General features: G+C 42.2%; 1 protein-coding gene across 1 annotated transcript in view; it reads left to right on the forward strand.

Moving 5' to 3' along the window:
- Positions 1–25064, forward strand: part of COL4A5 (collagen type IV alpha 5 chain) — a 123396-nt gene that overhangs the window by 65285 nt on the left and 33047 nt on the right. The window contains exons 16-31 of the mRNA XM_081336306.1: positions 2904–2948; positions 3062–3115; positions 3207–3248; positions 4827–4959; positions 5069–5242; positions 7495–7578; positions 8183–8275; positions 9453–9523; positions 9612–9803; positions 10782–10950; positions 11500–11592; positions 11924–12028; positions 12614–12711; positions 13393–13543; positions 15309–15422; positions 24689–24856. Of these exons, the coding sequence (XP_081192432.1) occupies positions 2904–2948; positions 3062–3115; positions 3207–3248; positions 4827–4959; positions 5069–5242; positions 7495–7578; positions 8183–8275; positions 9453–9523; positions 9612–9803; positions 10782–10950; positions 11500–11592; positions 11924–12028; positions 12614–12711; positions 13393–13543; positions 15309–15422; positions 24689–24856 (1786 nt within the window). The remainder of the gene's footprint in view (positions 1–2903; positions 2949–3061; positions 3116–3206; positions 3249–4826; positions 4960–5068; positions 5243–7494; positions 7579–8182; positions 8276–9452; positions 9524–9611; positions 9804–10781; positions 10951–11499; positions 11593–11923; positions 12029–12613; positions 12712–13392; positions 13544–15308; positions 15423–24688; positions 24857–25064) is intronic.

Here is a 25064-nt window from a genome sequence, read left to right on the forward strand (position 1 = left end):
TCAAGGCATGTTCACAAAGAGACCTCAACGTTTAACTTCTAATCTGGATTAATGAATCCAAAGGATTTCTTCCTTCCTGATTTGGAACAGAAACTGGGGAACAACATGCAAAAATAAAGATGTCGTTTCTGCTTTCCGACCAGGGCTTGCATCTAGGGCTTGCAAGTCCAGAATTCAGGTCGTCCAGATATGATTTTAAGATTGAAAAAGGCTGTTCCAAGTTGCACATTCATGAGCTTCGTGTAGCGAGTAAGGTAGATGACCGTGATGGAAATGAGCAAGATCATAACTGAAGTCCATAACAGATCTTGTGGCTTAGAAGGAGACCTAGAGAATAACAGCTAATCACACTTAGATGATGGATGTCAACCCATTAGATGGACGAGACCAAAAAGTCAAAGTCAACTCCCGAGTTCTATAATAACAGAATCTTGCAGAATCTAATTCTCCTTCTCCTCCTCCATCAACCCTTCTTCTCCTCCTCCTCTTTCATCAACCCTTCTCCTCCTCCTCCTCCTCCTCCTCCTCCATCAACCCTTCCCCTCCTCCTCCTCCTCCATCAACCCTTCTTCTCCTTTTCCTCCTCCATCAACCCTTCTTCTCCTCCTCCTCCTCCTCCAACTCTTCCCCCCTCCTCCTCCTCCATCAACCCTTCCCCTCCTCCTCCTCCTCCTCCTCCATCAACCCTTCTCCTCCTCCATCAACCCTTCTTCTCCTCCTCCTCCTCCATCAACCCTTCTCCTACTCCTCCTCCTCCATCAACCCTTCTTCTCCTCCTCCTCCTCCATCAACCCTTCTTCTCCTCCTCCATCAACCCTTCCCTTCCTCCTCCTCCTCCATCAACCCTTCCCCCTCCTCCTCCTCCATCAACCCTTCCCCTCCTCCTCCTCCATCAACCCTTCCCCCTCCTCCTCCTCCATCAACCCTTCCCCTCCTCCTCCTCCATCAACCCTTCCCCTTCTCCTCCTCCTCCATCAACCCTTCCCCTCCTCCTCCTCCATCATCCCTCCTGCTCCTCCTCCTGCTCTCCCTCCTTTAATGAATTAAAGAAGTGATCCTTTATGAACATTATCTATTTGCTGTAGACTTAAATATTTTTTCACCCCCTGTCTCCCTAGGAGCAGGTCCTGCATATCTCCACCAAGGTCACCTTCCCTGTGCTTTACACTTCAGATGTCACATTTGTTCTGGATTTTCTGGCAGAATATTAAATACAGGAACATTTCAAATTGTTCTACGTACTTCTAGAGTCTACTTTCATTTCTAATAGGCAGATCACCAGAATAGAAAGTAGAAGGTGAAAACTTACCAGGTCATTCCTGAATCTTATCAATGGGTGCCAATGAGTGGTGTTGTTTCCCCACCCCCCTACTGAAATGAAATTTTCATCCATTGACAACCATCCTGGTTTTTTATTCACTGAATTTCTCTCTCCATTCTATTTGAACTGTGCTGACCGTGATACCAGTAAACCTCAATTTTCTTATCAGGTGCATGGTTTTTTTTAGCGATTTAGAAGAAGGAAATCCAGTGCTGGTGGATTTTGTCACCATTCCAAAATGATTCTTAAATTTAACTGAACTATCTGGGAAAGAAGTGGAGGGGTGGGCTAGGGGTGAAGACGCTCGCCTCCCACTCAGAAGCTTGAGAGTTCGATCCTAGGCAGCCACAGATGTTTCGCTACCAGGGAGCAAAGAGAAAATATCTGTTGCAAACTCCGCATAGGTGTCAGGAAGGGCATCTGGCGAGTAAAGTTCAGCTCCATTCAGCTGCCCTGACTCTGCCACCAATAAAAGGGATTACAGGGTTGTAAAACGAAAAAGAAAAATCTGAGAATGAAAAGAAGGGGCTGGAACACTCTGACATTGGAGGGCTCTGATTTGCTATCCAGCTGTAGAGTAGATATTAGTGTGTGTGAGTAGAAACTGTTTATGCCAGGGCTTTTCAACCAGTGGTACAGTACCACCTGTGGTACACTGGCACCTGGCAGATGGTACACGACCATCCTAGAAAAGTGGTAGTGGAGGAGGGGAAAGAGCTGAACCAGTGGCAGAGAGACGGCTGGAGCTGCAGGGCTGTCAGGGCTCAGTGGAAGCACCAGGATCAGTGCCAGGCTCCAGCTGGAGCTCAGCACTGATCCTGGCGCTTCTGCTGAGCCCAGAAGAAGCACCGATCAGCTGGAATGTTGCAGCATCTCCAGGCTCTTGTGATTTACATTCAGGTGCTTGGCAACCGATTCATATTTATGACGGTCACAGTGTCCCAGGGTCATGTGAATTGACCAAAACCTGCTGCAACCACCCAGCAGAGAGGGGGGGATAAAAACCACCCACCCCCACACCACCCCCGCTGCCAATCCTCAACAGAAATGCTCACAACAATGAAAACCTCGGACAGGAGGAAGAGCATCGCCGGGTGGGCAGGCAGGTGTCTTACTCAGCTGTGGCTCAGGGGGCACTTTTTCCAGTGCCATTGTAACTTCGAACAGTCACTAAGCGAACTTTTGTAAGTCGAAGACCACCTGTACTTCATCACTTTTTTCCTTTTTTTTTGGTCATCAAGTTTTTGACACCTCGCTAGGCGACTGGTGGTACTTGGATGTTGCCAATATCCTAAAAGTGGTACAATCGGTGAAAAGGTTGAAAAGCCCTGGTGTGTGCTGTCTTTTCTGGGGAAACGAAATCCATTCTACTGCATGCCATGGGAGAGAAGAGCTTCAGGCTGGCATTCCTCCTCCTGTTTCCAGCTTGAAACTTACTTTAATGCTGCCTGCTAACTAATGTGGATTTGTGGTTGTTTACCCAAGCCTCCCGTTTTCAGGCTTTGACTGCCAGCTCCAGGGCCAGGCCTGCCTGCCAGCCTCGTAACTGTTTTAATGCCTTTCTCTGTGTTTTCTTTCAAAGGGCAAGCCAGGGAAAGATGGCGAACCGGGATTGCCAGGATTGACTGTAAGTTTGGGGTTTTTTTCCATCTTTCCTTCATTGGGAAAATGTGCAGATCCAACCACCATGAAATATTTCTGGGACTGAGATTTTTTTCTTTTTCAATCGCTCTTGCCCAGGGTTTTCCCGGCGACCCTGGCACGCCTGGCATCTCGGGAAGAGATGGAGAGAAAGTAAGTTGTGCGGTTCAGGGAATAGCTGGGAGTCACTCTGGATCTGCTTTCTCGGGAAACAGATTTCTGAGATATTTATGTTTGTTGGCAGGGTCAAAAAGGAGAAACTGGTTTTCCTGGCCCACCTGGACAGGTAAGTTCTTATCCTGTCTCTTCTGCCTCCTTCTTTAAGTTGCCCTTCAGGCAGATTCGAGGGTATGTCTTCAGCTAACATCTTTTAGAACTTTTCCTTTTTGCCATTATTAAATCCTGTAATTTAAAACATGGCCATGCAGCGCTGTGATGCAAAGTTTGTTTCTTGCCTTTGTCCTAATTGAGAAGGGTATTGCACGGGTTTGCTTCCTCATGCTTTAAAGCTAGTGCAATACTCAGAAGGACGGCCAGCTTAAAATGTCTCTTTCACAGCTCGCTCTCAACTTACAGCCATTTGTTTAGTGACCAAAGCTATATCAGCACTGAAAAAAGTAGCATTCCCACGGTCACATCGTCAAAATTTGGTCCCTTGGCAACTGGCATGTATTTATCACTATTGCAGTGTCCCAGGATCACCTTTTAACAAGCAAAGTCAATGGGGAAGCCAGATTTGCTTAGGAAGTGTGTTACTAACTTAACAACTGCGGTGATTCACTTAGCAATGGTGGCAAAAAAATGGTCATAAAATTGGGCAAAACTCAACAAGAGAAAATTTGGGCTCAATTGTGGTTGTAAGTTGAGAACCACCTGTAATGCATTAAAGCGAATGTAGATTTTTCACACACACACACACACACACACACACACACGTCAACAAAAGAGCCTCAGTGGTTCTTTCCCCCCATGTTTACAAACAGTAATACAGGGGATATATAATTTTACTCTTTATTTTATACCTGTTAATGTTTAGATTTGACAGGGCTAGTTTGGTAATGAAATGTCTGCAAGAAAGTCACCAAACTGAGAGAGCATCAAGGACCCCACTGTTTTAGATTTATCACCCGGGTAACAATTGTATTACAAAGTAATAGAAGAATGAATATTACATTCTGCGATTGCTAGTTGTTAGAATATTATTATTATTATTATTATTATTATTATTATTATTATTATTATTATTATTATTATTATTATTATTATTATTATTATTATTATTATTATTATTATTAAATTCCTTCACTAAGTCTCCACCTTAAGAGGCAGAGAGAGATCAAATGGGTTCTGATGAGAAAGCAAACCCGTTGTTATGATCCTTGTAAATTTATTTGCTTTGCTTTTAATAAATCTTGTTAAAGAAAATTCTGAGAGGAGTTTGATTTCAGAACCTGACAACAGGGAAATTAATCTCCTGCTTGTATTTGAGCTTTGGAGACCTTTTCAGATTTTTGCTTTTAATGTATCAAATTTGGGAGCTGGCCAACTGGAGAAAGAAACTCTGTTCGGGGCCAAACAGGACGGGCCAATAGATTCCTGCCTGCTAGCGTTGATAGAATATTAAGAAAAATATCCACAAGTATTGATTACTTTTTCCCATATTCTGGCTGAAGTGCTGAACATAAATCTCCTTCGTTCCAGGAATGGTTCATCCATAGTTGTGTTTTTGGAGTAGTGGGAATCGTGGAATTATTTGAAACTCTCGTGGGGGGGGGGGAAGATTCCAATGTAGTTTGGTAGAATCCCATTTCTTCCATGCCCTATATTTGTATAACATTCTTCCTTGCTCTTTGGGCTACATCAGGTGATTCCAAGGCCGGGTACCGGTACAACAGTGGGACCAAAAGGTAGCAAAGGTTTAGCAGGCTATCCCGGAAACAAAGGAGATCGTGGTTATCCTGGCTCCCCGGGCCCTCCTGGTCCACCAGGCACCCCAGGTAAGACAGTGCATCTTCTCCTAAAGTAGAGCTTCAAGACAGTAGCACATCTGATACATCTCTCCGTTCCAGCCTGATCTCCCCTTTATAATCATTTTTCTCACTGTAGGAGTTGCAAGGGAAGGTCCTTCTGGCCCACCTGGATTACCTGGTGAAAGGGGACAGAAAGGGGATCAAGGCCTTCCTGGGATCGCTATACCAGGACAGCCAGGCATTGATGGACAACCGGGGCTCCCAGGACCACCAGGGCCCCGAGGGCCACCAGGATCAACCATCCCACCTGGTAAGTAATATTTCTGATCATCACCCATCAATTGCTGATCACCCATCTCAGTCAGTTTCCACAGCCTGCTGCCCATCAGGCATTAGGACTGGGTTGACTGATATGTGTGAACATGTGTGCATTTGAAAGACGGCAGCTGGTTGAAGAAGGCTGAAAGAGACTTTCCTTCTGGAGCAAAAAAAAAAATGCTGCCAGGTAGGGCCACCAAGAAAATGAAGCAAATGTTTGAAAGATGACCATAACCATGACTATCTACAGGTAGTCCTTGACTTACGGCCACAATTGAGCCCCAAATTTCCATCGCTAAGCAAGGCCGTTGTTAAGTGAGCTTTGCCACAGGTTATGACCCCTTTGCCACATCCGTTAAGCGAATCACGGCAGTTGTTAAGTGAATCATGTGGTCGCTAAGAGAATCTGACTTACCTTATTGACTTTGCTGTTGGAAGCCAGCTGGGATGGTTGCAAATGGTGATCACGTGACCCTGGTACAGTGCAACCGTCGTACGTACATGCCAGTTGCCAAGCAATCAATTTTTGATCACGTGACTGGGGATGCTGCAATGGTCATAAGTATGAAAACCGGTCGTAAGTCACTTTTTTCCAGTGCCCGTTGTAACTTTGGTCACTAACTAAATAGTTCAATGTGGAGGACTATTCATAACTACCAGTATCTATTGAAAATGCTCAATGAGGTATTTATATCTGGTTCATATTAGCTGAGATTCAGGGACTCACAATCTAATCTGGGTCCAAGTGCCATCCAGCGTCTCCCTTACTAAAAAACCAGCTGTGCACATGAGGAAGATGATTATTATTGGTATCTGTTAAAAAAAAAAGTCCAACAATGGATTTCAGGCCGTATTAGCTGAAATTCAGGGCCAGGGTTATGACATGGTTTGAATTGCTGCAACGAAAGCAAGAGGTAATTGGTTAAGGGCCCAATTACTTCTATTTTAAATATTACCTTTGGGTTGGTAGCCTCTTAACTAATACATTGTTAGAGGATATATTTAGTTTTTATTTTATACCTATTAATATTTTAGAGTGTTCATCTGGGTAACAACTGTGTTCACATTAAGATGTGATCCATTTTGCTAGTGTATTATGGTGTTGATTTGCTTCACTCTGTTTTTATTCTTTTACATTTTTGCTGGTCACTGACCAAATAAATATTATCGGTTGGTTCAATCCAGGATACTGAAATTCCACCATGTTGGCTGTGCATCCGAGAATCCTAAGAGTTGTAGTCCAAAGCCACCAGGAAAACGCCCATACTCTCTTTTTATTTTTCTTCTTTTTGTTTAAGAAATGTTTTTTTGATTTTTTTTTTACAGTAACAATCCTTAGTGCCTGGTGTACAGCTTGTTGTCTTGCTTCATATACTTTTTAAAAAAAAACAACAATCAATAGTAGTTAATTAACAGTCAATAATAATTAATTTTTGTAATTCCATGATTAATATATTAATTAATAGTGTATTACTTTGATTGTCTCCCAATAATATTCTTCAACCTTAAAAAATACCATTCTTAATATTTTCAATACATAAATGGTTAAATATAAACATTTTTTTCATGTTTGTACAAATAATAATAATGTCCATGTATGACATTTTTTCTTATCAACCTGTGTTATTTTTATTTTTCTAAAAAATCATCTTATTAGTTCACCATATATCCTATTCTCATAGTTCTTATTTAAGCTTAATTTCCCCTTAATATTCTGACAATTCTTATCAGTCATAATTTGCTCAATATTAATCATCTAAATATTCAGATTTTCCGTTTAGATACACCATCCCAATGTTTTTATATTTCATGCGTTATAAAAATACTATACTGCTTATCTATCTTATGACATCTACCTATAACATCTTCTCAGATCAGTTTATATTTCACTTATATTTGTAAAAGTTAATTTGTTAAATGACTATATATCTTATTTTCAAAGTTCTTATTTAAGCTTAATTTCCCCTTAATTTCCCGTCTCTTTTTATTCTTTTGATTTTTACTGTATTTTTAAAAAAAAAATTTTTAACTTGGGAGTTGCCTGGAGTTGAGTGGCCTTCAAATTTAAGAAATAACTAAACAAATAAAGTTTCATTTTCTTTGTCCTGGTATTCAGAATGGAGACCAAGGATGCAAGTTTTGAAGCTCTTCTTAAGAGTGAAAAGTTGCTCTGAACTTTTCCAGCCTTCATTTCCTGTGAAAATGACTGGTGTCCTGACTCTCCTTTGTTTTTCTTTCTTTTAGTGGGTTTGATTTGTGAACGAGGACCTCCTGGTCCTCAAGGAATCCGAGGAGACCAAGGATTTCCAGGGGAAAGAGGCCAGAAAGGTACAAATCCAAAATATCGTTCATTCTTTGATTAGACTGAGATCCATGGTGTTGGTTTGGAATTTGGATTTTGTCATTGCTACTAGTGTTGAAGTACCTGTAACATTTACAAACTTCCTTTGCAACTCCTTATGATTTCAGTGGTGGTTTGCCACAAAATTGGGGAGGGCGTGTTCGGTTGCCTGACAAAAACAAAACAAGCATTTCTTGAGGCCATATCAGTAGACTCTGATTATGCTGTACACCACTATCTGCAAAAGCATTGTAAATGAATAAATATCTAGATATGATAAAGACATTACAGAAATATAGGATGCACTTCTAGGTAACTCTTCTAGGTAACCCCAACACTGGCAGGGCAAGCCATTGTATGTAAACAGGGAACAAACCTCACACTGACTTATACTGATAATGTTACCTACTCCGGTAATGAAACGTCTACAAGCTCAGAGAGCATCAAGAGAGCACCAAGGATTCCACAGGCGTTTAATCAAGAGAATCAATTTTTGCAAGAAGATGCTGTCTGAATGATTTTCAACTGACGTGTTTGTATCACTGCATTTCTTTCATTCAACTCCTTGCGCTGTGTGTCTTGTGATTCAAGGTGACAAGGGAGACACCTGCTTTAACTGCATAGGAAGTGGCATCCCGGGCCCTCCAGGACAAAAAGGGTTTCCAGGGCTCCCCGGAGATCCAGGTACACATTGGTGGCTCGTCTCGTTGCTTCTTTTTTTGTGCCCATTAAGACTACTGTATCCCATAACTGTATAAAGCGTTGCATTATTGCATAGGACATAACATCCTCGTGAACCCTTTTTATTTGCATGCCGCAGAAATTACACCCACTGCGTGAAACATGTGAATGGAAGGTAAAATTATGAGGAAAAAGAAAATTCAGTCTAGCCTTTCCCAAACCTGGCTTCTTTCCAGATGTGCAGACTTTCAACTCTTAAAATTTTCAGGAGTGGCTCTGCCGGCTGGGAGTTTGGAGTTGGTTCCATATCTGGAGGGAGAGGTTCATGTTGGCCAAAGCTTGGACAATCAACTTGTTGTTCTGAAGAGCAAAGCATTGTGGGAGAATACACCACATTTTTCCCACGGATTTGCCCACCAGCTCAGCTGCCTCTGTTTGCATGAAATGGAGGAATGGAGGAGAAATGTATGCCACAGTTGTAGCTGCCAGCAGGATCAAAATATTAGGCATGCCCGTGTCTCTCAGGCAATGGGAGGAGAGGATCTTGTAAAATCTTTTTTTGGGATCTGTTAACAGCATGTTTTTTAAAGTTGTCCATTTTAGGAGGTGTGGGTATCATCTCCCAGAATGCTCGCTGGGGAATTCTGGGAGTTAAGACCCATATCAAAGTCAACAAGTTTGAAAAATGCTATGGTCAGTAAATACCTTGCAAGCGTTTTGGGAGCTGTGTGCTGCTAGATTTGGTAATGCTTATGAGAAACCAGGTGTGGCCAGCTGTGAACCTAGGTTGCCCCTCCTTGCCCTGCAGGATAGCATGGACTCAACCATGGGGATAATGTCTATGGAGTTTCTTGATCATCCAAGTCATGATTGTCCCAAAGGTGCTTTTCCAAAAGGCAACTGGACTTACTTGGGTTGTTTTTTTCCTTGAAAATGTTCTGCTTCTCACCCAAGAAGCTTCTTCAGTTCTTCAGAACGTTTCGCTTCTCACCCAAGAAGCTTCTTCAGTTCTTCATAAGAAGCTTCTGGGATGAGAAACGAAATGCTCTAAAGAACTGAAGAAGCTTCAGAAACATTTTCAAAGGAAAAAAAAACAACAACAACAAGAAAATCCTTTGGGATACGGAGATAACATTTTCTCTCCTGTGCCATTAATCTCTTCTTTCCATTTGGATCCCAGGATCTCCTGGTCTTCCTGGGCCAAAAGGTGACAAAGGCGTTTCAGGTGTATTTGGACTTACTGGGCCTCAAGTAAGCATCATCCCTGGGAATGGAGGGAGAGCAAAGGGCCAAATGCTTGCACTCCTGCGGACTAAAATCATTCTTGTTTTGTCTCTAGGGTCCTCCCGGACCTCCAGGTCCTCTTGGACGTCCTGGTGCTAAAGGCGATCCAGGTGACATGATCGGTTTCCCTGGAATGAAAGGTGAAAAGGGAAATTCAGGTTTCCCAGGTCCTCCAGGGCTGCCCGGATTAGATGGTTCTCCGGGGAAAGATGGAATCCAAGGTTATCCTGGACCCAAGGGCGAGCCAGTAAGTCAGTGAAAAATGGCATAATGTTTGGAATCCTATAAGCCTCAATCAGGAATTTTCAAGCCTAATATCCTGGGAATAACTGGGTGCTGGTTGAGGAAATTTCTTTAAGAACTGAATTGAAACTTGGTGCCGAGTTTGTTGTTGTTTTCCCTTGATTGGCCACTTAAAAAAAAAACAAATATAAGAGAAAGCATGAAAAAGAGTAAAGTTATATGATACAGGAATTTCAAAGTATCATGGAGGCTATAGCTTTGTAAAAGGTCAGGTCAAACTGTATTTTTGTTTGTTTGTTTGTTTTGTGCCTTTGAGTCAGCTTTTTTGACTCTGGCAAGTTTTCTTGGCAAGGTTTTTGAGATGTTATTTGACCTTGTGTGTTTCCCAGGCGTGAGAGAGGGTGACTGGCCCAAGATCACCCAAATGGCTTTGTGCCTGATGTGTGACTAGTACTCATAATCTCTAGCTTTTAACCTAATAGAATGGATGTGGCAAAGATTGTGCCCAAAACAACTGGAACACCACTTGGACACCATCGGCATTGACAAATTCCGTCAATTGCAAAAGGTAGACTTACTGGGAACAGCTTCCATCCTGCGACGATATCTGTAATACCATCAAATATCCACATCTGCCTATTCCAGGTCCTTGATAAGGACTTGATAGGTAGACAAAAAGGCCAAACCCAGTCTGAACATCTGGGTGATTATGCAAATAAAAAAACAATAAACAAACAAACAAACAACAATTTCAAGAGCAAGAGATTTGGATTTCGATGACTCAGGCAATCCTATTGGCTTTCACCACCTGGTTCCCCTGGTTTTCCTGTTGCCTAATAAATGGTGTCGTCATTTGGTGGGTTGATGGGTTGCTTTGGATCAGGAAAGAGTGTGAAACTAGAAGCAACCAGATCATGGTGAAACCAACCTATGGGTTTTTTGTTGCATTAATCGAGGCCGTCTTTTTTCCCCGTTGCCCTAGGGTAGCATTGCTTTCAAAGGAGATCGAGGCCCTTCTGGGGATCCAGGTCTTCCTGGACTCAGTGGAGAACGAGGGCCTCCAGGGCCTCCCGGATTTGGACCACAAGGACCTCCAGGAGACAAGGGGCTTCAAGGCGTTCCTGGACGTCCAGGATCCCCAGGAGCTCCAGGTAGGTATAGTCCTCCTAGACGTCTATAACAATGTGCCTGCTCAGATTGATGAAAGATTATTTGCCTGGGATGATTATTTTAGTAGAAAAGAGGAGTTTGAAGTCCTGTGCTCTGGCTGGCTGGAAGGTCCTCTGTGTTTAATTCAGAAGAATGTATACATGTGGAATGGGGTGGCTTTGCCCTTTGCCAAGATCTACACATGAAAGCACATGACCATTTATTATTGCTACCTTTATACAAGAATCTAGTCACAGTCAAAGCTAAATTGGCCCTAGATAAGGGTCACAGAATTCATGGGAGGCTGGACTTAAGTCTTTTGTGACAGCGTACCGATTCTAAACTGATGAGATATTTAACCCCGCCTTCCAGCTCAGCCTTTTTTTCTCCTACGGGTTACATTACTAGAGGGAGTGCAAATCTATCCGACCAATACAGAACATCAGAAGACTAATCTAGCGTAGAAAATATGGGAGGATGGTACCATTCAGTTTGGGTTTTGTTGTGAAATATAAGCAGTTTTCCTCTTGCTGTTTTTCTGGTGCTTCCAGGGCCCAAAGGTGAACCTGCTCAATCTATTCCCGAAAAAGGACCCCCGGGGCCTCCAGGCCCCCCAGGCAGAAATGGTGAAGATGGTTTTCCAGGTAAAAAGCTGCCATATTTCCTGACAACATAATAAAAGTCTGTTTTATTTCTGGAGGAAGGAATTTTAGGTTAGGGTCTAACCAATCACCTCTTCTCTGTCCCCATTTTAGAATAATTATGGAAGACCATGGTGCTCTGTGAATTGTTAGCATGGTTGATTGTCTGGTTAGTCAGATGTTTAGACTGGATTTGGCCTTTTTATCCGCCTGTTATTTACTAAACTTGGAGGGTGGCTGGCTGCTCACAACAATCAAACAAAAGAATTTACGTTGTCATTAACCAGGGTTTACTGATCAGTGGGTGTAATGATTGGAATATATTTCTTATCAGGAGACTCTGGTCAGCCTGGATCACCTGGGTTGCCAGGAAAACCCGGCCAAAAAGGTGAACCCGGCTTCCCTGGCATTGGACTTCCAGGCCCACCAGGGCCCAAAGGTTGGTCTCATTCATGCTCTGTAAAGGCAGTGTGTGGTACTGGTTGGAGCAGGATTTGCTAATGGATGGCTGAACTATAGTACAAACATGCGAAAGGAAAGAAACGTGGAAGAATTTAACCCATTTCTGAGCAAACCAACCCAGTTTCTTCATCAAGTGGTTTTAGAAACAGCAGGAGAAGAAAGAAAGAAAGAAAGAAAGAAAGAAAGAAAGAAAGAAAGAAAGAAAGAAAGAAAGAAAGAAAGAAAGAAAGAAAGAAAGAAAGAAAGAAAGAAAGAAAGAAAGAGAGGAAAGGAAGGGAAAGGGAAGGGAAGGGAAGGAAGGAAGGAAGGAAGGAAGGAAGGAAGGAAGGAAGGAAGGAAGGAAGGAAGGAAGGGGAAAGGAAAGGAAAGGAAAGGAAAGAAAGAAGAAAGGGGGAAGGAAGGAAGGAAGGAAGGAAGGAAGGAAGGAAGGAAGGAAGGAAGGAAGGAAGGAAGGAAGGAAGGAAGGAAGGAAGGAAAGAAGGAAGGAAAGGTTTGCAAGATTTTATTGGATTGGGTTGGAGTTTATTGTCATTGCCCTCTAATCTGTTTATCTTTTTTAAAGGTTTTCCTGGTGTATCAGGTGAACCAGGACTTCCAGGAAACCCTGGAAGACCAGGAGCTGATGGAACCCCTGGACTGCCTGGAGCAAAAGGACAGAAGGTCTGTGGAGAAAAATTGCTTGCTTTGGTGGAAGGATTCTCCTCGTCTTCTATCACCTGGTGTGTTCCAGATGGTTGTGCTATTTGGGAATGTTGAGGGACTGGAATCCCAACACATCTGAGGCACACCAGGTCAGGCAAGGTGAATTAATCGATGTAAAGATGACCTTGGTTGGTCTTGAGCCTTGGACCTTTCTTAGACTGATCCGGCTTCCTGGTCCTATGAAAAATAAACCTTGTGCTAGTTTCTTAATTGAGATGTGATGTGATAACTGAACAGGCCAAACAAAGTTGTTTACACACCTCTTTTCTGTAAGCAATGCAGTCAAATACAACAGTAGGAAGCACAGGATGGACTGCAGAATTGAGAACAAACATTCTGAACTAAATGTCTATGGAGATTCTCAGCCATCCAGGCTATGGTTGTCCCAAAGGTGCTTCTTCAGGAGGCAACTGGACTTTCTTGTTTTACTTTGAAGACATTTCATTTCTCATCCAAGAAGCTTCTTCAGCTTTGACTGAATGGTGAGATCCTTCCATTCCCCATCATCCTGTCAGAGCTGAAGAAGCTTCTTGGATGAGAAGCGAAACGTCTTCAAAGAAAAACAAGGAAGTCCAGTTGCCTCCTGAAAAAGCCCCTTTGGGATCTTCTGAACTAACTTTTTGCTCTCTGGCATTTCAGGGAGAGCGGGGATTTGGCGTTCCAGGACCCAAAGGGTCACCTGGTCCACCAGGTTTCAAAGGAGCGCAAGGTGCCAAAGGAGTGCCCGGCTTCTCAGGAAATCCTGGCTCCCCAGGACGGCCAGGTTTTGATGGAGCTGTCGGAGCTAAAGGTACAGAAGAGGCTACCTGGTTGTGGCAGCCTTCAATGCAGATGAGTCTGACTTAAATGTAGGGATTCGGTTGAAGGCTACCTTCCGGTTTTCTATGTATCATTTTGGACCCATGCAGAATCAGACTGGATCAGTGCCAATATGAGCTCAGCATGATGGCTGAATCAACAAGTCTTGATTTGCAGTTGACTAGTCCTCCAGGATTGGAACCATCACTGATGTCCTTCTTCCAACCATAGTTTTGCTCTATCTAGAACCTGTCCTCAGAGTTGTGGAGAAGTGTTACAATGGGGGAAAAGCAACATAGACTTGTAAAATTAATGTTATAAGGGGTGCAGTGAAAGAAATGTTTTTAAACAGTACTATTCTTTTGATTTACAAGATGATAAAACTATATATTTTTTTATCTCTGAGTTACACTCCACTCTTGATGGTTTCATGGATAAGGCCGGGTGAACTTTTTTGATAGCAGTACTTCCATTGCCTCTTCTTCTTGATGTGGTCTGGATGAAAACTGTGATGGTTTCCCCTCCCACCAAGGCTCGTTCTATTTCGTTTTGATTCCAGACAAGCTCAAGAGTATCTGTTTCTAAGCAGAGCAAGGTGTGTCCTCCAGATGTCACTACAATACAGCTCTCAAATGTGTCAGTTGGCCATGCTAGTTTATGAGAACATAATTCCAAGAAGGAGACTGAGTTTCAAAAAAAAATGTGATTCCCTCTCTAAACAAACCACCATGGTTAGGTCTAGAAGTGTGATGCAGTCTGTCTGTCTAGCTATCTAGCTATCATCTATCCATCCATCTCTCTGCCTATCCATCCATCCATCCATCCATCCATCCATCCCTCTCCATTTGCAGATGTAAGTCTGGTCTGGTCAGTTAATATAGGTAAAGGTAAAGGGTCCCCCGCACATGCGTGCTAGTCGTTTCCGACTCTAGGGGCCGGTGCTCATCTCCGTTTCAAAGCCGAAGAGCCAGCGCTTGTCCGAGGACGTCTCCGTGGTCATGTGGCCGGCATGACTGGACGCCAAAGGTGCACGGAACGCTGTTACCTTCCCACCGTAGTGGTCCCTATTTTTCTACTTGCATTTTTACGTGCTTTCGAACTGCTAGGTTGGCAGAAGCTGGGACAAGTAACAGGCGCTCACTCTGTTACACGGCACTTGGGATTTGACCCACCAAACTGCCGACCTTCTGATCGACAGGCTCAGCGTCCTAACCCACTGAGCCACCGCGTCCCTCTTCAGTTAATATAGGATTTAAAAAAAAACCAAGATAAATATGAATCATGAAACGACACAACACAATAAAAAACAGCAGAAACCAAGGCCAAATATGAACATGTTTAGAATCCTAATCCATTTTCCAGTTCATCCAACATCCTAACCCAGTGCAACACTATGCCCCCACCCCACCCTGACCCTTGAAGGAGGTCCAGAAGGATACTTATGGTCAATGTTCTCAAAAGTCCCTTGGATAACCATTGCCACTCTACTGCCTTCTCTGGAGTCATGGCTGGTGTCTCATTGAAGACCCAGGGAGGTGCACTCCTGAAGAATTCCCGTCCTCTCATTGCCAGCCAGTTTTCAATAATACCTGAATTATTGAACAGAATCAATAATGGATAGGGGACTTTGTCCTCCCAGCTGCTTCAAAAGTAGGCAAGAGTTCATTGAATGTTGCGATATGCATATTTCAGTATGTTGTTTCTAAGAACATAGGTAGCTTCTGAAATATTTAGTTTCTTGAAATCTTCCTTCTTAGGTGATACAGGACCACGTGGCCACCCTGGACTCCAGGGACCTCCAGGGATTCCAGGAACTGGTGTGCAAGGACCACCTGGGCCACCTGGTCTTCCAGGACCAGCAGGACCGCCAGGTAAGTGTCCAAGTAACCAGTTAGTAAGTGAGACAATTACAGGTTAAAACTGTCAGCCTGAATTCCTGAGAGGAATCGCGGACAGTCTTCCCCAACGTGGTCCTCTCCAACTCTTTTGGCAACTCCTGCTCCCAGAATTCCAAGGCAACATCTAGCTAGGAATTATGGAAATTACAGTCTCAACACTCCTGGAAAAGGTTGGATTGGGAAAGTTCTGGGTTCAAATGAAACGAGGCAATATTTTAGGGTCCTGTTTTTGAGTTACTTTTGGTAAAGATCAGCTGAGCTAAATAAGTTGGAGTGTAGCCTTAAAACAATCTTAAATAAACAAAGGAAGATAAATTATGCAGTTGATGCATAACTTATCCTTCATAGATATATACAGATAGTTCTTGACTTTCAACCACAATTGAGCCCCAAATTCCTGTTGTTAAGTGAGACATTCGTTAAGTGAGTTTTGACTCATTTTACGGCCTTTCTTGCCACAGTTGTTAAGTGAATTATTGCAGTTAGTAACCAAGTTAGTAACCTGGTTGTTAAGTGAATCTAGCTTCCCCATTGGCTTTGCTCATCAGAAGGTGGCAAAAGAGGAATCACATGACCCTGGGACACAGCAGTCATCATAAATACGAACCAGTTGCCAAGCATCTGGATTTTGATCACACGACTGTGAAAAATGGTTGTAAGTGCTGTTGTAACTTTGAACAGTCACTAAATGAACTGTTGTCAATCCAGGACTACCTGTAATATGAAATCATTGTTCAAATGACCAATAGTGTCAACGCTGCTAACATCGAATGTTATTGCTTGACAAGAGATGAAGAAGTAGCTATTTCATATGTTAAACATGTGTATTGCTTTAAGACTTGTGTATTGCTTTAGTTTAAAGTTGGGAGGAGGGAAGAGTAGGATTGCACCTTCAAGGCCATTTGTCTCTCTAAAGAAGATAAGGCTTTGGCGGGTCTTCTAATGGAAGGGAAACTGATTCTTTAAATTAATTGGAGAAGATGATTAATGACAAAATTAGAAAGGTGGAGAATTGTGTTTTAATATATTGTGCAAGGGGTGGAGATTTCAGATTCCAGCTTCTTTCGAGCAAGCATTTGCCAGTGTATTAGGCTAATAAAGGACTTTTAAGGTAAACAATGCCGCAGAGTCATTTGAAAAGCCAATAGGTCGGAAATTTGACAAATAGCTCCAGAGAGACCAAAACAGTTCTTCATTGGATCTGTGGCGGTCTACAAAAGATATAGATGATTTTAAGTCAAGAACTATCTGTACTTACATCTAGCTATTGTTTGTCTATGAATGCAGTTTTGCTTCCCTTGAAGAGTAGATTAGAAATTAATGTTGTCAATCTCTAATAATTATATGACAGGGCTCTAAGAATAGGTTGCATTTAAGAGGGTCTTAAACTGAGAAACAGCAAATCCTAAAACCCTTAGCCACAGTAGTAGCACTTTCAGGCAAATTACACCAAAACCTCTTCTCTAATGATTTCAGTTATGTTTTGGTTCTTCTTGTACACCCTGCATGATTTGTAAAAGCACAGATTCATTTTAAACCACGATTCTGCAAAATGTGAGCCGCCCATATCTATTTCTTTCAAGAAAATCTGTGGCTGGAGATTCAAGATTCACTGCATGTTCACAACTACATCGCAAAGTACACCCAACATTGTGCATCTCTTTCATTTGCTATTATATCCATTTTATTGTTCTTATTTTAAAAAAAATGACAGAAGAAAATGTCTTTCATTTCTGGGCTGTGGAGCAAAGAGATTTTTTAAAAAGCATTACTAACGTCTGCAAAAATGTTGGCCATGTCAATGGATCATGATCAGGGCAATATAGCTTGCCTTCATCATACGTTCATTGAGTCAGACCTGGCAGTGTAGCATCTGTAGGACTTCCTAAATAAACTCTGAAGCCCTCAAAGAGCACCAATCTCACAGTGCTTTAGTGATATGGTTGAGGGCCTGATCCTGGGGGTGGATTAGAAGACCTCCAAGATCCCTCCCAGTTCTGTTATTCTGTCATTGTTATTCTGATTCTTCCTTAAGATCGTACCAATATTTCAGGTGAGAACATGAGAGATCTTCAGAATGGTATTATAGATATCTGGGGATATGTCTGAAGTTTTAACCATTTGGCAGGTGTCCAGCGCATGATGACACCTGAAAAACCACCCCTAGGCTTTGACCAAGCAAAGCAAGTAGTAATCAATAGAATGAAGGACGTGGAGTTCCAAGAAGAACTAAATAGGTTGCCTCTTCACGGTAGGGATAGAATCAAACAGGGTGTGTGGGAATCGGCAAGATATCTAAATGATCTGACCTTCCCAAAACAAAGAATAGCTTTCTTCAGAGCCAGATCTAACATTCTCCCCTCAGCACTCCTCCAGGGCAGGTATAAGAGAACACCAATAGCAGAACGGGTACGTATATGTAGTAAAGGAGAAGTTGAAGACATCTCACATGTTTTATTGTACCATGAGTTATACCGAGGCTATAGGTACATATATAATATAACATACATTCTCCCCTTATTAGAGAAATTGCCAGGAAGGGCAGACAATTTTTATGTAGGCTTTCTCCTCCAGGACTCAAACCCTTCTACCACGCATGCAGTAGCAAAATTCTGTGTTGCTGCAATGTCCACGAGGGAAAAAAATTGGTTACAGAATTGTAGTTGTCAACTTGTGCCAATTTTTGGAGATATCTCTAACAATTTTTGGAACATTATATTTACCCACAAACTTACCCTAACATTTTGAGAACATGTATTTCCTTTACAGGGATGTTATTATTTATTATTAATGTCAGTACTATTTTTAATATATTGTAAAAAGTGACATCTATTGCTGGTCTGTGACCATAATAAAGTTATATTCTATTCTATTCTCTGGAATTAAAAAAAGGGAAAGGGAAAAACCACCCCTTGTTGTGTGGTTGGCAGTGTTAGTATTTGGAAAAGGTTCAATTCTTCCAACAGAACCTGAATCCTATGGATATGGACACGTAGCTTTCTTGGTAACAATAGAAATTATTTTGCCAGACTCTTGTCTGGCCTCCCTTTGTAGACTATCTCCAGATTTTCTGTGGTCTCCAACCCAGAACCTATCAGGTTGGACCTGTCTAGCTTTTTGCGATGAGTAAAGGTGGTCCTGATGCTGTTACCAAGGTGATCTGATACTGGAGAAATGATGCATTTAAAGTCAAAGTTCTAGCCCATGAATGGGAACCAGAAACCACTTTAGGGACCAGAACCATTTCCCCATCAGCTCAGCCAGTCATCTAGTCAGAAGATGGCTTGTGGTTAATATCCATTTCTCTGTTACTGTTCACTTCTTTGGATGGAGACCTTCATTGCAGAGGAAAGATGGGATGTAAGGCACAATGCATGGAATTATGCCTTCTTCAAGAAGAAATGAGGGTGCTCTCCAAATGTAAAATGATAGATACACCATCCTTTGTCCAAGGGTGTAGGCATGGAAGCAATCAAAGTGAAATGTTCATTGGGGTCTCTCCAGGTGACCAATAGAGAAGACAGTTGGGATCTGAACTGCAGAGAGCAAGCAGTATACAGAGAGAATCTAATTGGGGGGGGGAACTGAAGGAAGGAGTAAGCAGCGGAAGTTGAGAGGATCTGTAGCAGGAATGGAGTAGAAAATGAGATGAGCTATATGGGTAAAACCACACCTTTTCCTTTTGGAAAAGTGTGACTCCATAAAAATCCAAATTTGTTTTGCTATTCCCATTCCTCGACAATTTCTATCTACATCTCCCTGAAAAAATATGTAAAGTCAACATAAGACCTTTGCATATCTTTTTTCTTTCATTTAATTAAAACAAGTGCCCATAGACCTTAAGTACTCAATATAGATCAGAGTTTGCTCTCCTTTTTTTGGCACATTCTTGTCTTGATGGCAGCACGCATGTGCGGGGGAACCTTTACCTTTTACCTTAAGACCCTTGAAGAATGTAACAGGTGGTATTGTAGGGTACCTGTGATAACATACTTGCCTTTGGGGATACAAGTATCCTGCCCCTTGTTATAAGAATGAAGAACACTCTAATTTGGACCAATTTTGTGGACCAATATTTAGAGTAGTTCCCTGATCCATAGCATTGTGGATCTCTGCTGCTCTGCAGATCTTCTCAAGATTTTGTGTGAGGACAGGAAATGGGTCTCTTAAGGTTGCCCACCCCTCCCTCCATTATGTATTCAAGCACGTCAAGTGAATTGCTGCATGTAGCACAACCATCAGTGGAGATGTAGCCACAATCTGTATCCTGTCACTTCTGTTTGTTAATCACTGGACTTGGCGCACCATGTCATTGCTGATAAGTTTTTATTCTACACATTATTATTATTTTCTTTCACGGGACCACTGTTTCTGTGTATCTCAAACTTCTGTATCGTGTGGGTATTGTTCACCTGTCCTTTCTTCGTCTTGAGGAAAACAACGCCTGGCTAAAATTTAACTAACCATATCAATCCGCATGAACTTCATCTGTTACTGTTCGTGTTGCTGTGACGTCATCTCATCTCTTCTGAAATGTAGTTTTTCCCGCTGGTAACATAACATAGTGACGATGCAATTTTTGCTAGCTGAAGCCTTTGAGCATCCTTCTTGGTTAATGTTTTCCTCGCTGGGTATGAGCATCATGTAATTAGCGGGGGGTGGATTTGGAGAATATTTTAAAAGGAGGAGCAGAGGATCCTGCAAAATATTAAAAAATAAACCACAAAAAATAATACTGAGCTATGCAGTACACCACTGCTCCACCTCCCTCACTCTGGGGCTTCCAAAAATAATTGAATTGAAACTTTTTTTAAAAATCCCATTTATATCCCGCCCTTCTCCGAAGACTCAGGGCGGCTTACAATCTAAGCACAAATCAACTTCCAAAGTCCCAACCGGTGTAACCAGTGGCTAGGGATGATGAATCGTAGACCATCATAATGAGGGTGACTACCCTATTACTGAAACCAAAAAACTAGAGCATTTTTATTTAATGTCATTAATAAGAGACCTTTTTAGGAATGTCTGTATTTAACTCTTTTTTTCCTAAACTGGTGATTATCGTCCACTGGAAAACATTACCATGAAGTCTGTTCCACTTTTGTTGGTGTAAGTCTTCTATTGTCCTCTTGAAGTAGATAACAGAAACTAGAATCCAGGATAAGCCATTCATTCAATGGTTGGCTCTGTCAAGTTGGTTGCCCACTCTTTTGATCAGCCTTTCTAGCCCAGGCATTGAACATGGCTCCCAGTCATCACTCTGGAACTTCCCAGTGACATGGTTGCCAGGAAGATGGGAGCTGTAGTCCAGCATAGATGGAGAAATATTGGTGTAGGTTTTGCTCAAACGTCTGTGTATTAACGTTTGTATCCTAACCCTAACGGCGTTCTTCTGACTTTCTGCTGTGTTTCAACTTCCTGGTGAATTCTTTCCACGGTGACTTTTCAACTTCTCAGGCCCATCAGGTACAGTGCTTTGCTCCATCTAAGTCATTTTTTGTTTGCTTGCTTTTCTCTGTTCCTTAAATGTATTGATTTGGTTCCTATTTATCCTTTTTCCCCCAAAAAAACCAAGAAAAGGACACCTCTCTATAAAATGCTGTCTCTGTCCAAGGTATTGATTTTTGTTTGTGGAGAGGGATTCCTGAGGTAACAAGATCTCAAGAGAAGGGTCTGAAAAGTTTCTTTCCTCTTCTAAAAGGTGGGGAAGGGAAGGGAAGAGAAAAATGGAGAAGCTGAAATCCAGAAGTAGGGATGGAAAAGGATGTACGTTTGAAGAGCAACAGCCAATTTGGAGTTGGAAATAAATAGGGTTTATTAAAATTGCAATCCCAAAGGAAATTAGCCCTGTCTGTTTCTGGGAAGGACGGATACCAAAGCTGAAGCTCAAGTACTTTGGCCACCTAATGACAAGAGAGGACCTTGGAAAAGACATTGATGTTGGGAAGGATGGAAGGCAAGAGGAGAAGAGGACAGCAGAGGAGGAGGGGGTCTACAACAACTTGCCACACTCAACTCACCACGGCCATCTCACCGCAGCCAACTCGCTGCAGGACAACTCGCCATGGCCAACTCATCACGGGACAAAGGTTACACTAACACTGAAGAAGTACTCAAATAGAATCATTAAAGAAAAGATGCCAAGGGAGGGACCAAAACACAGTGTGAATAACAACAATGAAAATAATTTTTTAAAATAATTGTAAACAATTAACTTGAATTGTTGAGTTGTCCCGCAAGAAGTTGTCCCACACTGTATGCAGCGAATTGGCGGTGGTAAGTTGACCCCGTGGCAAGCTGGCTGTGGCGAGTAGGGTCCATTCCAGAGGAGGAGATGGTTAAGATATCGAAAAAATGAACATGAATTTGGGCAAACCCCAGGAGAGAATGGAGGACAGGAAAGCCTGTTATGGGGGTCGTGAAGAATCAGACACGACTTCACCACTGAACGACGACAAAAGTTACAAATTGGTTTCCTCTGTTTTGAGTTTTGAGGGTTTGATCATTTTTTAAGTTTTGGAAGGAAATTATTGGAGCTGGTTTGAAGGGAGATGTGAAAGTTTTGTTTTTCAAATGGGGGTGCGGGTTTCAAGACGTTGAGAAACACTGCTTTGTATAAATCTTCAGTCAGACAATGGTAAGAAAAGATGGTAAAGTCGAAGAAACGAGTAAGCCTTTTCAGAATTTAAGCTCTTCACGAGCTTTAGGAGAAATCATAAGAGGCACAACATTTTTTTGTTCTGTTTAATTTAGAATTAGGAAGTGCAATGAGAGAGAATTGTTAGTAACTGGACATTTTAGTCTTATTATAAGATTTCAACCCAGAGCAGGTAATCTGGACTCATGTCTTTAGAAGTGTATTTATTCAGTCTGTCCTTTTGCAGCACTGGTATCTGGTGGTTGGCCAACTTAGTAAGGATTCTGGTCCAATATAAGAATGTGCATAGCCACTTGCAAACTCAAAATATTTCAGCCTTGAGCTGGCCTATCTTGAGCTTGAAACAAGAGTTTCCAATTTAAAACAGTTTCAGGATAAAAGACATCCGATAGCCCATGTGTCAGAATACTTCTGGTGAAATGAGAATTCCTCCTGGGGTCTTGAAAGTTTAGAAACATTTCTAAACTGAAACTTTGTGTATTGTTCTAATCTAAATGCTCATATGTGACTAGTTTTTCTGTAGGATTTTAGTCACGCAATAGAACACACTTGGTTCTGTGCATATACAGAATATAGATGTGCATATACATCTATATGTGTTTCGCAGTTCAATCCTGACCGGCTCAAGGTTGACTCAGCCTTCCATCCTTCCGAGGTCAGTAAAATGAGGACCCAGATTGCGGGGGGCCAAAAGGCTGACTCTGTAAACCACTTGGAGAGGGCTGTCAAGCACAGTCAAGCGGTATATAAGTCTAAGTGCTATTGCTATCTATATGCAATTAGTTGCATACAGAAGTAGAAGTTTATGAATCTTAGACTTGACTTGCAAGGGAAGAAAGCTTTTATTGTGCAATATATTTGTCAGTGTTCAACTAAGGAAGATAATATGTGTTTCTGGGTGTTTTTTGTTTGTTTTTTGTCTTTTCAATCCCCAGTCTTTTAATGTTTTTATTCAGTTTTCTTTTGTTTTTGTAAAAACTCAATTTTTCTCTCGGAGCTCATTTTTTTTATTTATTTTCTGTATTTAAAAAATGAAAATGTTAAATAAATAAATAAAAAATACTTGGTTCTGAAACTTAGACTTTGAGTGAAGGTCTAAGAAGGAAGACATTAGACATGAGTTTTTCAGCTATACCTATCCCCCTAACAGCCAAAGACAATCCTCACTGTCTCCCGACTTCTCAAAAGATGTAGAGTTTAGTTGAATTCTGTAAGGTCAATTTCCAAGGAGCTGGTGAGTAAATGCAGTTTTCCACACAGTAAAAAGGTAAAGGTTCCCCCGCACATGCGTGCTAGTCATTTCCAACTCTAGGGGCCGGTGCTCATCTCCCTTTCAAAGCCGAAGAGCCAGCGCTTGTCCGAGGACATCTCTGTGGTCATGTGGCCGGCATGACTAGACGCCAAAGGCGCACGGAACGCTGTTACCTTCCCACCGGAGTGGTCCCTATTTTTCTACTTGCATTTTTATGTGCTTTCGAACTGCTAGGTTGGCAGAAGCTGGGACGAGTAACAGGCGCTCACTCTGTTACGTGGCACTCGGGATTCGACCCGCCAAACTGCCAATCTTCTGATCGACAAGCTCAGCGTCCTAACCCACTGAGCCACCACGTCCCTTTCCACACAGTACCTTGTTTAAAAAAAAGATTTATTCATTTAAAGCATTTCTAATATTTTTCCTCGTACCTGGACTTAGGCAATGCTGCAGATTAAATCAAAACAATGAGAACAGTATTGCTTGGTTTATGGTACTACTAGTGTCTGGTTTGTGTAAAACACCATCTTGGTTCAAATCAACAGATCAACAGCCCAGCTGGAATACAGAGCCAGTGGAGAGAAAAGTGAATTTCCAGATATTTTTGCAGACATTTTCAACCTACTAATAATGCAGTTAAAATGGCTCAGAGAATCAATTCCTCATTTTCTACATATTAACAAGAATCAATCTGTTGATCCCTTATAAAGTCTCTTCTCTAAGGCAGGTTTACGTTGATTTTTTTCTGTATTCCATACCTTCAAAACTAAATCCCAAGAGTTTGGTCAAAAAAAATGGTTTTCACCAAAAACTGCTGAGCGGTAGGCTTTGTTGAGTTGAGACTGAAGGAACTCATCTTAAAACCACAATTATTTAAGGCACAATGTGCAGCCACTGTCCAAATTCCTGTTTCTTAAAAGTCCCCAACCTGGTGTACTTCTCAGGCTTTGAGCTTCGTAACCAGAATTCTCAACAATAGCCATGTGTGATAGAATGTAGTCTGGATTCCCAGGAAGGAGAGGTGCATCCCAGACACTTTGTGTGAGAGAAAGAGGGAAAGAACTCCCTAACAGTTCCCAGAGTATATGATTGATGTAGGTGGTAGTCTACTTCAGTCTGGCAAGATTCTGCCTAGAAGTGTGGAATAGTAAAGAAATCTACTTGGAAGAATCACCACATGTTGGTTTGAGGGGCCTGACGCCATGCTTGCTGAGAAATTCTAGGAGTTAACCCCTAAATACCTACAAAGCAGGAAGGTGAGGGAAGAATCTAACAAATGTTTTAGGGAAAGCTTTAATTAAAGGATTGTATTCTGACAACTTCTCCTAGGACTTCAAGGCATCCCTGGTATGAAAGGTGATCCTGGGCCACCAGGATTTGATGTTCCCGGTCCTCCAGGTGACAGGGGCAACCCGGGTTTTTCTGGATCACCCGGTCTTCCAGGTGGGCCAGGTGCCCCTGGTGCTCCAGGACGAGATGGAACTCCGGGCATACCAGGTAAACATATTTTGTGCTATTGTGGTTTGGGTAGATGAGAGGAGCTTTCTATTTACAGTACTGTCTGACAATTGCATAGACCAGTGGTGGCGAACCTATGGCACGCGTGCCAGAGGCGGCACTCAGAGCCCTCTCTGTGGGCACGCGTGCCATGCCCCAGAGATGGCAACTGTCCCTCTTCAACCAGTACCTGCTAACTCGCTGAGGT

Source organism: Vipera berus (assembly GCF_964194415.1).
Source record: "Vipera berus genome assembly, chromosome: 11".
NCBI classification, from domain to species: domain Eukaryota; kingdom Metazoa; phylum Chordata; class Lepidosauria; order Squamata; family Viperidae; genus Vipera; species Vipera berus.